The sequence below is a fragment of the Pan troglodytes genome, chromosome 12 (assembly GCF_028858775.2).
Source record: "Pan troglodytes isolate AG18354 chromosome 12, NHGRI_mPanTro3-v2.0_pri, whole genome shotgun sequence".
Lineage (NCBI taxonomy): Eukaryota > Metazoa > Chordata > Mammalia > Primates > Hominidae > Pan > Pan troglodytes.
Window position 1 is genome coordinate 90,645,435 of NC_072410.2, and position 15,735 is coordinate 90,661,169.

At 39.8% G+C, this 15,735-nt stretch overlaps 1 protein-coding gene across 28 annotated transcripts in view; it reads right to left on the reverse strand.

Annotated features, from left to right (window-relative positions):
* Nucleotides 1-15,735, reverse strand: part of SLC30A6 (solute carrier family 30 member 6) — a 57,715-nt gene that overhangs the window by 40,845 nt on the left and 1,135 nt on the right. For 11 of the 28 annotated variants that reach the window (XM_001152780.8, XM_016948309.3, XM_003308976.6 and 8 more), the window contains exons 2-4: nt 11,270-11,356; nt 8,512-8,596; nt 7,302-7,344 (exon numbers count right to left, since the gene is read on the reverse strand). In XM_001152780.8, coding sequence (XP_001152780.1) covers nt 7,302-7,344; nt 8,512-8,596; nt 11,270-11,356 — 215 coding nt within the window. Of the gene's footprint in view, nt 1-3,842; nt 3,908-5,055; nt 5,176-7,301; nt 7,345-8,511; nt 8,597-11,269; nt 11,357-15,735 lie in introns of those variants that run through there. The other 17 variants (XM_063789182.1, XM_063789180.1, XM_063789175.1 and 14 more) reach the window with 3 other exon arrangements.

Here is a 15,735-nt window from a genome sequence, read left to right on the forward strand (position 1 = left end):
GGAAGAAAATAGCTCAACAGTGTCCATGTACAGGGAACAGAGATGAGAGATAAAGAGAAGTTTGATTCTTACAATGGGGCCCAGTTAAACCTCTGCCCTCAGATTCCATTAACACCCCTGAATCTGTAGAATTAAGTATCCTACACCTTTGCTCCCCCAGTATAGCTCCAGTGGAAGTCTGATGGCTGCAATCAAAAGAGCCCTGGCTAACTCCTTGAGAGTACTTCACACTCATCATGACAGGGTTCATATAGTGTGCTAATCTCACTTCCAATTCATGTAAGCAGCAAGAATATGGTATTTACATTGAAGTTAAGCAAATAATCTAGGTTGGTTTTGAATGGATGAATGATTTTTGAAATTGCATCGGATAAAGGCAGCCAAATGAGTTTCTGCAGTCAGAAATATACAATTAGGCTGGGCGTGGTGGCTCATGCCTGTAATCCTAGCACTTTGGGAGGTCAGGGCAGGTGGATCACTTGAGAGCCCAAGAGTACAAGACCAGCCTAGGCAACATGCCGAGACCCCGTCACCACAAAAATACATAAAAATTAGCCAGGTGTGGTGGTGAACACCTGTAGTCCCAGCTACCCCAGAGGCTGGGGTAGGAGGATCGCCTAAGCCCAGGAGAATGCAGCTGCAGTGAGCCATGACTATGTCACTGTACTCAGCCTGGGTGACAGAGTAATATCCTGTCTCAAAAAAAAAAAAAAAAAAAAGAAAAGAAAAGAAAAACGAAATATACAATTGAAGCTTCAATCATTAATTTATTATTTATGGGTTTTTTTTGAGACGGAGTCTCACTCTGTCGCCCAGGTTGGAGTGCAGTGGCACAATCCTGGCTCACTGCAACCTCTACCTCCCAGGCTCAAGCGATTCTCCCACCTCAGCTTTCCAAGCAGCTGGGATTACAAAAGTGTGCCACCATGCCCACCTCATTTTTTGGTATTTTAGTAGAGATGGGTTTTTACCATGTTGCCCAGGGTGGTTTCGAACTCCTGAGCTCAGGGAATCTGCCAGCCTCGGCCTCCCAAAGTGCTGGGATTACAGGCGTGAGCCACCTCGCCCGGCCAAAGCTTCAATTATTAATTGTAAAATTTTTCTTTGTAAATAATACTCTATAGATAAGATTTGTTAATAATAAGAAATCTGAAAAATTCAGTGTCTAAATATTAACTTTTGAAAATTTTACCCTTAAAAATGGATAAAAATCTCTGAAAATTTTTCTATAATTCATCAATTTTAAGAAGTACATGTTTTTTCACATCTTAATAATCCTCAAATCAGGGTTAGTCTTACAACTTACAGTACATCACAGTTGAATTAGCAGCATTTTTCTTGGGGACACATAAAATAAGTATTTGTCTTAAAACTGTTGGCATCTAATATTTGATGAAATATGGTACACTGATCGAATTTACTTCCCATTACTACATAAATCTGAAAACTCAGTACCCATTTATTAACAAATCATTCAATATGTTTGATTTTATTTATATGCGTAAATCATTTTAATTTCCATAGTTTAGTAACACCACTTTGGTATTAATGTTCTCCAATAAAATATATTTCTACACCTCTTTGTAAAACAGTAGCATTTATTAACACTTAAAATTCTAAAATCAGATAACCACTTTCTTCTGTGTTTGGATATTAGTGAAGCTCTAAATGAATCTAAATCACACCTGTCATATGAAACGTTATGTAGCGATAGCTAACTCATATGGCAGATTGTGAGCCTCTAAAGAAAGAAACTTCCTCAAATTAAATGAAAAGATTTTCCTTATGAACCTTAAGACATAAGGGAAACATTATTACTTTAGTTTTAAAATTTGACTATTTTTATTACCGTTAGTTTGTTATCAAATATGGTTGGTAACATTAGTAACTATTCCCCAAAGTAACTTTTTAAAGTACATGCATGGGCTGAGCGCGGTGGTTCACGCCTGTAATCCCAGCACTTCGGCAGGCTGAGGCGGGAGGACCACCTGAGGTCAGGAGTTCAAGACCAGCCTGGCCAACATGGTGAAACCCCATCTCCACTAAAAATACAAAAATTAGCCGGGCATGGTGGTGGGTGCCTGTAATCCCAGCTACTCGGGAGGCTAAGACAGGAGAATCGCTTGAGACCGGGAGGTGGAGGCTGCATGCAGTGAGCCAAGATCGTGCCACTGCACTCTAGCTTGGGTGACAGGATGAGACCCTGTCTCAAAAATAAATAAATAAAATCCTTTTTTTTTTTTTTTTTTTTTTGAGACAGGGTATCAGTCTGTCACCAAGACCCAAGACTGGATTACAGTGGTGCAATCATAGCTCACTGCAGCCTTGACCTTTTGGGCTCAAGTGATCCTACTGCCTACTATTCAGTGAGTAGCTGGGATTACAGGTGTGTACCACCAAACTTGGCTAATTTTTAAAATTTTTTGTAGAGAAGAGGTTTCACTGTATTGCCCAGGCTGGTCTTGAACTCCTGGGCTCAAGCAGTCCTTTCACCTTGGCTTCTCAAAGTGCTGGCATTACAGGCATGAGCCACTGTGCCTGGTCTATAGGGTATCTCTCTGTCACTGAGGCTGGAGTACAGTGCTAAGATCATAGCTCTCTGCAGCCTCAAACTCCTGGGCTCAAATGTCCTCCTGCCTCAGCCTCCCAAAGCACTGGGATTACAGGCATGAGACACCACTCTTGGCGGTAACATATTTAAACTGCTTTTTATTTATTTTTAAATTGGAGTTATTTATATAATTAAAATTCAAAATTTACAACAGATATATAGTGGCAAGATTTTAAACTTGTCTCCCTGCCAGAGTCTTCCTCTTCAAAGACACCTATTATTATCAGTTTGTTTATCTTTCCTATGTATATTTACGCAAATACAAGCAAATGAATGAGTGTAGTGTGTGGATGTGTATACATGTACGTATTCTTATTCTTTCCCCCTTTTTAATACAAATTGCAGCATACTATATACACTGTTGTGTATCTTGCTTTTTCCCCTCATTAGGACCTCAAAACCATAAAATGCTTTGACTTCATTGTCTAAGGCTACATAATATTTAATTACACAGATAAGTGGGTTCCCTATACCCAGCAGGATCAGTTTCATCTGTTGCTAGAAATGCAAATTCTTGGGTCCTACCCTAGGCCTCCTGAATCAGTAACTCTGGAAATGAAGCAATATGTATTTTAACAAGACCTTCCAAGTAATTCTGATGTATGGTCAAGTTTGAGAATTCTATGATATATACATACCAAAATATGGGGTATACATGCCCCATTATTTCATCATTCATATACTGTTTCCAATCTTTTGTACTGAATAATCTCATATGCAACTCATTTTTAACCACAGGAATATATCTGCAGCATAAATTACTAGAAAAGGAACTGCTACGTTTAAGGTTATGGGCATTTATAAATTTAATTGATATTGCCAAATTGCCCTCGAGATGCTGCACCAATTTATATTCCCACCAGCAATGTATAAAAGTGCCTGTTTCCAGCCAGGACAGGTAGTTCATGCTTGTAATCCCAACGCTTTGGGAGGGAAAGGCAGGAGGATCACTTGAGCCCAGAAATTTGTGACTTGCCTGGGCAACATAAGAAGACCTCATTTCTACAAAATATCAAAAAATTAGGCAGGTGTGGTGGCACAAGCCTGTGGTACCACTCACTCAGGAGGCTGAGCTGGATCATTTGAGCTCAGGCGGTAAAGGCTGAGGCTGCAGTGAGCCGAGGTCAACCCACTGCACTCCAGCCTGAGAAAAAAGAATGCCTGTTTAGCCAAAACAATCTTGAAAAAGAACAAAGCTGGCATATCCACATTTTCCAATTTCAAAACTTACTACAGAGCTGCAGTAATCAAGACTGATGGTACTGGCATAAAGGACAGACATACAGATCAATGGGACAGACCTGAGAATCCAAAAATAAACATTCACAGTTACAGCGAACTGGTGTTTGTTGTTGTTGTTTTGTTTTTTGAGATGGAGTCTCACTCTGTTGTCCAGGCTGGAGTGCAATGGTGCGATTCCGGCTCACTTACTGCAATCTCTGTCCCCCCAGGTTCAAGCGATTCTCCTGCCTCAGCCTCCTGAGTAGCTGGGACTACAGGTGTATGGCACCATGCCCGGCTCATTTTTGTACTTTAGTAGAGATGGGGTTTTGTCATATTAGTCAGGCTGGTCTCAAACTCTTGACCTCAGGTGGTCCACCTGCCTTGGCCTCCCAAAGTGCTGGGATTACAGGCATGAGCCACCACACTTGGCCCGTGAACTGGTTTTTGACAAGGGTACCAAGGCAATTCAATGGGGAAAGTAGTCTTTTCAACAAATGATGATAGGACAACTGGTTATCCACATGCAAAAGAATGAATCTGAACCCCCAATCTCACGCCATTTAAAAAAATTAACTTGGCCGGGTGCGGTGGCTCACGTCTGTAATCCCAGCACTTTGGGAAGCCGAGGCGGGCGGATCACAAGGTCAGGAGATCGAGACCATCCTGGCTAACACGGTGAAACCCTGTCTCTACTAAAAATACCAAAAATTAGCCAAGCGTGGTGGCGGGTGCCTGTAGTCCCAGCTACTCAGGAGGCTGAGGCAGGAGAATGGCATGAACCTGGGAGGCGGAGATTGCAGTGAGCCGAGATCGCGCCACTGCACTCCAGCCTGGGCGACAGAGCGAGACTCCATCTCAAAAAAAAAAAAAAATTAACTCAAAATGGATCAAAGGGCACAGTGGCTCACGCCCATAATCTTAGCACTTTGGGAGGCGGAGGCAGGCAGATGACTTGAGTTTGGGAGTTCGAGACCAGCCTGTTCAATATGGGAAAACCTTGTCTCTACTAAAAATACAAAAACTAATTGGGCATGGTGGCTCATGCCTGTAATCCCAGCACTTTGGGAGGCTGAGGCTGCAGTGAGCCAAGATCATGCCAATGCATTCCACCTGGGGTGACAGAGTGAGACTCCATTTAAAAAAAACAAAAACAACAACAAAAAAAATCAAAGACCTAATTGTAAGAGCAAAAACTATAAAACTCTTAGAGGAAAACATACCTATTGCTCAGGCATGGTAGCTCACGCCTGTTATCCCAGCACTTTGGTAGGCCGAGGTGGGTGGACCACTTGAGGTCAGGAGTTTGAGACCAGCCCGGCCAAAATGGTGAAACCCCGTCTCTAATAAAAATACAAAAAATTAGCCGTGCCTGGTGGTACATGCCTGTAATCCCAGCTACTTGGGAGGCTGAGGCAAAAGAATCACTTGAGCCAAGATCACGCCACTGCACTCCAGCCTAGGTGACAGAGTAAGACCCTAACTCAAAAAAAAAAAAGAAAGAGTAACTATTGATATATGCTACAACAAAACAGAAAAGCATTGTGCTAAGAAGACAGTCATAAAGGACTGTATATTGTATGATTCCACTTATATGACATGTCCAGAGTAGGCAAATCTATCGCGAGAAAAAACTGATCAGTGGTTGCCTAGGGCTGGAGAAGAGAATGGAATGAGTGGGAGAACGGAATGACTGGAGAGTAATAGCTAAGGCGAGTGGTCTCTTTTTGAGACAAGGAAAATATTGTAGGTCAGGCGTGGTAGCTCACACCTGTAATCCCAACACTTTGGGAGGCCAAGGTGGGCAGATCACTTGAGGTCAGGAGTTCGAGACCAGCCTGGCCAACACGGCAACACCCCGTCTCCACTAAAAATACAAAAATTTGCCAGGCGTGGTGGTGCATGTCTGTATTCCCAGCTACTTGGGAGGCTGAGGCAAGAGAATAGCTTGAAACTGGGAGGCGAAGGTTGCAGTGAGCTGAGATCATGCCACTGCTCTCCAGCCTGGGTGACCGAGTAAGATTCCGTCTCAAAAAAAAAAAAAAAGAAAGAAAATATTGTAAAGTTGATTATGGTGATGAATGCACAACTCTATGTATGAAGAGACTAAAAGTCATTTTAAGGCATATGAGTTATAGTATCTCAATAAAGCCTTTTTTTTTTTTTTTTGAGATGGAATCTCACTCTGTCGCCCAGGCTGGAGTGCAGTGCTGCGATCTCAGCTCACTGCAACCTCTGCCTCCCAGGTTCAAGCAATTGTCCTGCCTCAGCCTCCCGAGTAGCTGGGACTACAGATGCCCACCACCATGCCTGGCTAATTTTTGTTATTTTTAGTAGAGACGGGGTTTCACCATATTGGCCAGGCTGGTCTCGAACTCCTGACTTTGTGATCCACCCTCCTCAGCTTCCCAAAGTGCTGGGATTACAGGCGTGAGCCACTAAGCCTGGCCAAAAAAAGCCATTTTTAAAAAAACAAAAGAGCACATGTTTCCCTAATACACTCAACGACACAGGTATACTCAAATTTTTTAAGCTTTCCCAACGTGACAGGCAAAACAGCATCTCAGAGTAATTTTAATTTGCATTTCTCTTACTGTTAGTGAAGATAAGCAACTTTTCATAAGTGTCATTTATATTTCCTTTTCTGTAAACTCTCTGTATGAATTATAATTTTTTTCTTCCTTTTCTTTTTCTTAGTCTTTGTCTTAAATTGTAGGGCCCTTCAAATGTTAGCAAAATTAGCCCTTTGAGGTATGAATTACAAATGTCTTCTCAGGTTATTCTCTGTTTATGGTGACATTTGCTACCTAGAGTTTTTAACTTTAATATAATGAAATTTATAAATATTTTGTTTTTTGAGACTGAGTTTCGCTCTTGTTGCCCAGGCTGGAGTGTGGTGGCACAATCTCGGCTCACTGCAACCTCCGCCTCCTGGGTCCAAGCAAGTCTTATGCCTCACCCTCCCAAGTAGCTGGGACTCCAGGCACACACCACCATGCCTGGCTATTTGTATTTTTAGTAGAGACGGGGTTTCACCATGTTGGCCAGGCTGGTCGTAAATTCCTGACCTCAAGTGATCCACCTGCCTCGGCCTCCCAAAGTGCTGGAATTGCAGGCATGAGCCACCCCACCTGCCCTCTAATTACTGTTATGTCTCTAATTATTGTTGTTTGTGTGTTTGTTCTATGTTGGTAATTTTACTTATTTAGTAGATTACTTTCCTTTAAGCAAAGAAAACTTCTTCATAATCTACTTTTTCTCTCCATAGATTTGCCTGTTTTGGACATTTCATATGAATGAAATCATAAAATATGTGGTCCTTTATGACTGTCTTCATAGCATAATGTTTCTATTGTTTTCTTGTAAGATATCAGTAGTTGCTGTTTTTATTGCTGAATTGTATGGCTATACCACATTTCTACCAAGTTCCTTATTGGCTCCAAAACATTAAGATTTCCTAAAAACTTACCTAAAAAGATCAAAAATGGTCAGGTAAGTATAGGCAGTTAAAGCTGAAAAACAACAAAAAAATGATTAAAAGTATTACTGACCCCTCTAAAAAAATACAGCAAGTTAGCAAAATTATTTCTACCAGGGGTATCCATTATCAAAAAAACTTTTGAGTCACGGGCCAACCTCATATATTGGCAGTTATCTAGTAAATCTGATAAATATATGTAGCCAAAGTTGGTTGGTAGAAAAGCTTACTTCCCAACCTGATTTCTCCATTAGGAAAAATGAAGCAATGAATGTTCAAAAGCCCTGTTACCATTTTTCTGCCTGCTTCTGTAATCTCAGCGCTATTTCAAATGTATTGTTTGAATAACTGAACAAAAGAACAATGCAATAAAAAACATAAAAAGATATAAGAAAAAAATTACAGAATTCCCTTTTTAAGGAAAAGCCAACAAACCTCAAAATCTAACTTACAAACTGCATAAATTAAAGTTTTAATCTATTACATTAAAAACAAATCTCCAGCCAGGCACGGTGGCTCACGCCTGTAATCCCAGCACTTTGGGAGGCTGAGGCGGGTGGATCATAAGGTCAGGAGATCGAGACCATCCTGGCCAACATGGTGAAACCCCATCTCTACCAAAACTACACAAATTAGCCAGGCGTGGTGGTACGTGCCTGTAATCCCAGCTACTTGGGAGGCCGAGGCAGGAGAATCGCTTGAACCAGGGAGTTGGAGGATGCAGTGGGCCAAGATCACACCACTGCACTCCAGCCTGGCAACAGAGTGAGACTCCGTCTCAAAAAAAAAAAAAAAAAAATCTCCAGATAGATTTAATGATTTTTCAAAAAATAACAGCTTATTTAAAATGAAAATGGCCAGGCATTGTGGCTTACGCCTGTAATCCCAGCACTCTGGGAGGCCGAGGTGGGTAGATCGTTTGAGCTCAGGAGTTTGAGACCAGCCTGGGCAACATGGCGAAACCCCATTTCTGTTTTAAAATATATTTTAAAAGGAAAAAAACTTAAAAAAAAAATTACAATCCTAACAAATGAACAAAAGTTTACAGTTTACAGGGAAGTTTTAAATACAGTCCCTTATTTAAATCATTTGAGTTATATACATTTCAGAATAATATATTCTATGTAAGATATACCTTTATTTCCAATGAGAAAAATAAAAGTAAAAATAACAACTCCATAAAAATACAAAGGTGACATACCTATACTATTAGTAGAACTGCACCACATAAGCAGGAAGCCAGTACATATCAAGTTTATTACACCAAAGAGCAGTATCTTCCAGGACTGTGAAAATAAAAATCACTCTTATGTGTACAGAAGTGATAAATTTCACGGAGTCTGTTCAAGTTGCTACAATTTATACTCTGATAGTCAAAGGAATAAACATAACTTCCTTCAAAAAGTCTGTGTCACACTTTCTACATCTACCAAAATTGTCATCGGCTAAGTTATTATAGTATACAAGTTTAAAAGAATAGTTCCAGAAGGAGAGTTGTTCAAGAGAAAATAAATTCTGACATAGAAATTCTCAAATAGTTGAGAAAAATACACATACATATGCATATCATTTTGTCTCTATAAGTACATATTATAGAGACAATGATGAAGCAAATGGGGCCAAATGTAAGCAACTGGTGAATCTGAATAAAGGGCATGATGATGTTCCTAAAAGTTAGTAATCTTGTCCAGGTGCAATGGCTCACTCCTGCAATCCCAGCACTTTGGGAGGCCAAGGCGGGTGGAGGTCAGGAGTTCAAGATCAGCCTAGCCAACATGGTGAAACCCCGTCTCTACTAAAACAAAAAATCAGCCAGGTGTGGTGGCAGGCACCTCTATTTCCAGCTACTTGGGAGGCTGAGGCAGGAGAATCGCTTGAACCAGGGAAGCAGAGGTTGCAGTAAGACGAGATTGTGCCACTGCACTCCAGCCTGGGCGACAGAGCGAGACTCTGTCTCAAAAAAAAAAAAAAAAAGTACTGACCTTGGCTGTTCAACATCAACCAAGTAAGGTGAGAAATAAGGAAAAATCTTGATTTTGGCAACGCAGAGGTTTTTGGTTACCTTGTAAAAGCTGTTTATGTGAATTAGTGGGCACAAGTACCTAACTGGTATGTGTTTAATAAAGATGGGGAGAAGAGAAGGTGAACACAATGTACTGATAATTCTTTCAAGTAGGTTTGCTACAAAAGGAAGCTGAGAAATGAAGCAGCCCTGAGAGTGGAACTTATAACATGTAATTACGATGCAAGAAAGAGGAGAATGATGCATGATGCAAGAAAAACAATGATGTAAGAAACCGAACAATTATAGGGACATCATCTTTCAGTAGGCAACAAGTGAAAGGATTGCCTTTATAGAGGAGAACTGAAAGCTTGTCCAGAGAAACAGGAGGGAAGGCGGAGTGATGGCTGATGTGCTAATGATAGGATGTAGAAGTTTTCTTCTGATTACTTCTTTTCCCTTGGTGAAACAGGAAGCAAGATCATCAGGTTAGGGTGAGGATGAAGAAGGTATTAGAAGCTTGAGGATAGAAACCAAAGAACATCGTATGAAACAGCCATCTAGGAAATTGGAAAATTGAATGAACAAAGGAAATATAAAATGAAAGAGCACTAATAGGCAGCACTAATGGTCTGTCTGATCATGAATTCAAAGTGAGACCAGTCGCATGGTTTTGTTTCTCTCAGGTTACATTCAGTTGCTTAGATGCAAGTACAGAGTAGAAAGAAAGTGAACTTAATGAAGGTTAGGGATTTTCCAGGAATTAAGACAGAGGGAAGGGGAGCACAAAAGAGTTGAGAACATATAAAAGAAAATCATACTAGCTGGGAGTGGTGGTGTACCCCTGTAATCCCAGCTACTCAAGAGGCTGAGGAAGGAGGATCCCTTGAGCCCAGGAGTTCAAGACCGGCCTGGATAATTTAGCAAGATTCCATCTCAAAAAAAAAAGAACAAAAAGGAGGGAAATGATAATGATGGAGCATAGAATCTAAGTTGGATAAGGAAGCAAATGAGGATAACGGAGTTGAAAAATAGTGAAAATATGGCAGAGTTTCAATTGGAGTGCCCATTGGTACTGCTTATTATTGTTTCATTGAAGCTGGCTTTACTTAAAAGTCATCAAATATTTACTGAATGCTTATATTGTACTTCTATAAAAAGGTGAGCAAAATAGAGACAGTCACTTCCCTCAGAGAGTTTATCATTTAGACAACAATGAGAAGCATGAAACACAGTAACTAGGTTTACATTGGTGGCCTAAAAGGATGGCAATTACATCTTTTTATTTACAGTCTCAAAACATATTTTTCTTGCCCTACATTAAAAATGAGAAAACATGGGCCAGGCACGGTGGTTCACGCCTGTAATCCCAGCACTTTGGGAGGCCGAGGTGGGCGGATCACCTGAGGTCGGCAGTTCGAGATCAGCCTGACCAACATGGTGAAACCCCATCTCTACTAAAAATACAAAAAATTAGCCGGGCGTGGTGGCCCATGCCTGTAATCCCAGCTACTTGGGAGGCTGAGGCAGGAGAATCGCTTGAACCCGGGAGGCAGAGGTTGCGGTGAGCCAAGATCATGCCATTGCACTCCAGTTTAGGCAACAAGAGTGAAACTTCATCTCAAAAAAAAAAATAAATAAAAGAGAAAACATGGCTTTAGACTGGATCCATTTAATTTTTTGAAAACTTAATAACAAAAAGCAACCACAAAACCATTTTTCTTTAAAACACTTCAGAATTAGAATCAAAACTTTAACAGAAGCTTCCTACCAAAGTAAAACAATTAAACACCAAACAACTGCAATTTTACACTAAAAAAATACTTTTCCAACATAGAAAAATGAAAACAGTGTGGCAGGATCAGGAGTGATTTCTATTGGCCTTAAAAATTATCTTTCTTCAATGTTATAATGTTGTTTGTGCAATAATTAAAATTGGGGTTAAGGAATAACTTACCCTTCGGTCAGCTGCTACAAGTCTAAATTCCCGTAACAACTTGCCAAAAAAGGATCTTTGTGGTTTTCGAAAGAGATGAATTGTCCCCTTTCAAACAAACATATACAAATCAGCATTTAGATATTTAATCATCTTCAGAGTTCCTATGACATGATATAGTGGTTCCTATGATATGGTATGAGATAGTGGTAATAATAACCAATATTAAGTACTCAATATACATCAAGCACTTATTCTAGACACTTTATGTGTATTTATGGATTTAATATTCACAATAAACCTATGTGGTGGAGACAACTTTTAGTAAGTCATCCAAAGTCACAGAGCTAGTAAATGGCTGAGCAGAAATTCAAACCCAGGCTTTTTAGCTCCAGACCACACTCTTTATTTTTAAATGGATAAGGCAACTTGCAGTGAAAAAGAAATAGTTTGCCAAATAGCTCTACTGGAAATTTCTACTGAAAATTCACCTAATTAAAGCTATATATGTGGTTGTGCTTGGGGCTCATGCCTGTAATGCCAGCACTTTGGGAGGCCGAGGCAGAGGGATAACTTGAGGCCAGGAGTTTGAGACCAGCCTGGCCAACATGGCAAAACCCTGTCTCTACTAAAAAGATAAAAATTAGCTGGGTGTGGTGGTGCACACCTGTAATACCAGCTACTCAGGAGGCTGAGGCGTGAGAATCTCTTGAGCCTGGGAGGTGGAGTTTGCAGTGAGTCAAGATTGTGCTACTGCACTCTGGCCTCGGTGACAGAGTGAGACTCTGTCTCAAAAAGAAAGTAAGTTCAGGCAACTATTATAGTAAAACCCCTGAGATTCTCTCTTAGGCATTCAGTCAAAGTATCTGACATCCTGGCTAGTCTCCCTGGGCCCTGCTAGTGTATAGTTAGTTTGGGGATAGTAAAGATAGGGCTCACCAGTGAGAGAGGAGACCAAGTGGCAACTAGAGGGGATTAACCACCCAAGTTTAGGAAATCACATGGGAAAGCCTTAGCAGAACGGAGAGTTCAAACACATATGAGAAATTAACTTATGAGAAAAGCAGTATCCAATATCAGTGGGAGAAAATATAAGCCAGTCAATAAATGGTATTTTGATCAAGGTAATGTTTCACCCTTACCGTTACTCCTTACTCTGTTGTAATTTTTAAAAATAAAATACAGATTTATAGAGTACTTGACTGAAGAAAGTCTAGATGTATTATTTTATAATCTGGGAGTTGGGGGAAGCCTTTCTTAATAGGGCATAAAACCCAAGAAGCTCTAAAGGAAAAAAATTGATTGATTTTACTATATAATTTCATGGGCGAATGTAATACCCTTAAGGGGGAAAAAAACTTTAAGAAGGTCAAACTGAAAAAAAACTGTAATTCACAACAGACAATAGGCCAATTTTCTCTATACACAATGAGCTTCCACAAACTATTTTTAAAAAGATGAATAACCCAGTTTTAAAAGTTACACATTTATAAAGCTGGCCAAATCAGTACCTGCTCATTATTCACATTTGCTATTGCAACTTTGTATTGTTAATGTGAAATCATGATTTCTGTTGATACTTTAAAAATAAAAATGGTATGCCTCTCCCTATACACAGTCACATCCATCTCTTGAACCTCAGTTCCAGCTGCTTTTGAGGAGGACAGTCTGATTTTAAATATAGGCTACACGGCAAACAGGATATTCACTCTGTCGCAGCCCCATCCTGCGGTGAAGGAGTAGCTGGGACTACAGGTGCCCACCACCACGCCCGGCTAATTTTTTTTTGTATCTTTAGTAGAGACGGGGTTTCACCGTGTTAGCCAGGATGGTCTTGATCTCCTGACCTCGTGATCTGCCCGCCTTGGCCTCCCAAAGTGCTGGGATTACAGGCGTGAGCCACCGCGCCCGACCAATAAATATATTTTTTTCTTGGCTGGCCATGGTGGCTCATGCCTGTAATTCCACCACTTTGGGTGACTGAGACAGGAGGATCAGTTGAGCCCAGGAGTTCAAGACCAGCCTAGGAAATATACTGAGACCCTGTCTCTACAAAAAAATTGAAAAGAAAAAAATTAGCCAGGCATAGTGGTACATGCCTGTAGTCCCAGCTACTCAGGACACCAAAGTGGAAGGATCACATGAGTCCGGGAAGTCAAGCAGTGAGCCAGGATCACACTTTACTCCAGCCTGGGCAACAGAGCGAGACCCCATCTCAAAATAAATAAATAAATACATAAATAAATGTACATATGTATAAATATTATATATATGTGTATGTACATATTATATATATTCTTTTCTTAAAGAATTATGTGTGAGTTATTTTGGTTCCAAAGATTTAAAAAATTCTCCTTAATACTGTTATTTTGGACATCTTCTGTTTAACCCTAGCCAACTTTAAGTTTCAGGTTAAGAGAATCAACAAGGTTTCTAAGAGGCAGAAAGCCACTTCTGATGCCATCCTGACAATGAAAATAAAACAAAAAATCCTAATGTCATATCACTCTTCCCAAAATTATACTGGCTCTCCATTGCTATCAGAATAAACTCCAAATTTTACAACCTGAATTTCCAGGTTTTCAATGACTTAACCTGTTTCTTTCCAGTCTTATCTCTTACTCCAGATAGAAACCCTCAACTTCAGTTAAACTGGTCTACTCTTTTGTCTCATGACCACTCTTGCGTGAAAAGGCCAGATCTGTCTAACCCAAGCTCTTATTCATATAATGACAAACAAGTATTAGATTAAGAGTATTAGAGTGGGGCACAAAGTACTTAGTTTCATGTTTCACTTCTTAAATGAAGTCTTCCTAGATCATTCCAAACTATAGTGTTTTTTATGCCACTTATTTTGCATTAACCAAAGTAAAGCCTTCAACTTGTTACATTGCTTTGTAATTTTAGTAACTTCACTAATGACAAGGGCTATTTTCCTTTATATTTTGTTTTTATATACTTATATTTTTAATATTATATATTTATATTATTTATATTTTCTAAGAAGGCACTGTTTTCACACAGCATGTTAATAAACACAAAACCTTTTTCTCAATATTTTATTTTAAAATATTTAAAAAAATAAACCTTAAATACTGTTTCCCTGCATGACTAATACTGATGTTTCAAGCATAAAGATATAGTGCCATAGGTTTTCAGTGCTTTATAAAACAGACGTTTTATTTGTATTTTTCTTTATATTTTCTAAGAAAGTACTGTTTTCACATAGCATGTTCTTAATAAACGCAAAACCTTTTCTCAATATCCTTTAAAATAAACCTTAAATACTGTTTCCCTGCATGACTAATACTAATGTTTCAAGCATAAAGATATAGTGCCATAAGTTTTCAGTGTCTTATAAAACAGATGTTTATTGAAAACTTCCTCTGGGCCAGGCACTGTACAAAGCTCTGGGAATTAGGGTGAAATACATAGGTCCTGCTCTCAATGAGCTTACAGTCTAGAAAGTGAGAAAGACAAATAAATACACAACTTTAACATCGTCTGTAAGGATTACAGATGTTACTGGTAAAAAGCACAAGAGATTCAAGTTTTACTTTCTTAAATTAGGGCTGTGAGTTAATGAAGGTGTATAATCTGAAAGACCTCTGAATTTTAAGTCTCTTATCCCTTTATCTTCAACTCCCTTCAAATCATCAGTATTATAGGCAAGTTAAGTTTCTATTGTATGTATTCGTTTTGTGCAGCTTTATGTAACAAAACTGGTGTGTGTGTGTGTGTGTGTGTTTGTGTGTATAAAAGCACAAGGTACCACCAGAGCACAAAGGAGAAGCAACTAAGAGGATACTGGAACATGAGGGAAAGGTTCATGAAAAATAATTAAGGATATATAAGGGTTATTCTGATAAGGACAGCCGATAGAGAACAGAGAACAATTCTGGGGATGGAAGAGCATATGAAAATTAGGTACAAAGGCTCAATTAATACAGCATGATTTGCAAGCTATTCACTGTGGCTGAAATACGGATGTTGCATACATGTATGCATTAAAAAAAAAAAAAAAAAAGAGGTTGTGGCCTGGCACGGTGGCTCACGCCTGTAATCCCAGCACTTTGGGAGGCAGAGGCGGGAGGATCACCTGAGGTCAGGAGTTCGCGATCAGCCTGACCAACATGGAGAAACCCCGTCTCTACTAAAAATACAAAATTAGCCAGGCGTGGTGGCGCATTCCTGTAATCCCAGCTGCTCGGGAAGGTGAGGCAGGAGAATCGCTTGAACCTGGGAGGCGGAAGTTGTGGTGAGCCGCGATCGCGCCATTGCACTCCAGCCTGGGCAACAAGAGCGGAACTCCGTCTCGAAAACAACAACAAAAAAAGAGGCTGTAAAAGTAAGAAGCTTGATAATGAGTGGCTTTGTATGCCATGCTAAACAGGACTTTATCTTGAGTGCTACAGAAAAAAAAAAAAGGAGAAAATTTGAGTAAGGGAGTGATGTGGTCAAATTTTAGAAATATAACTCTGGCTACA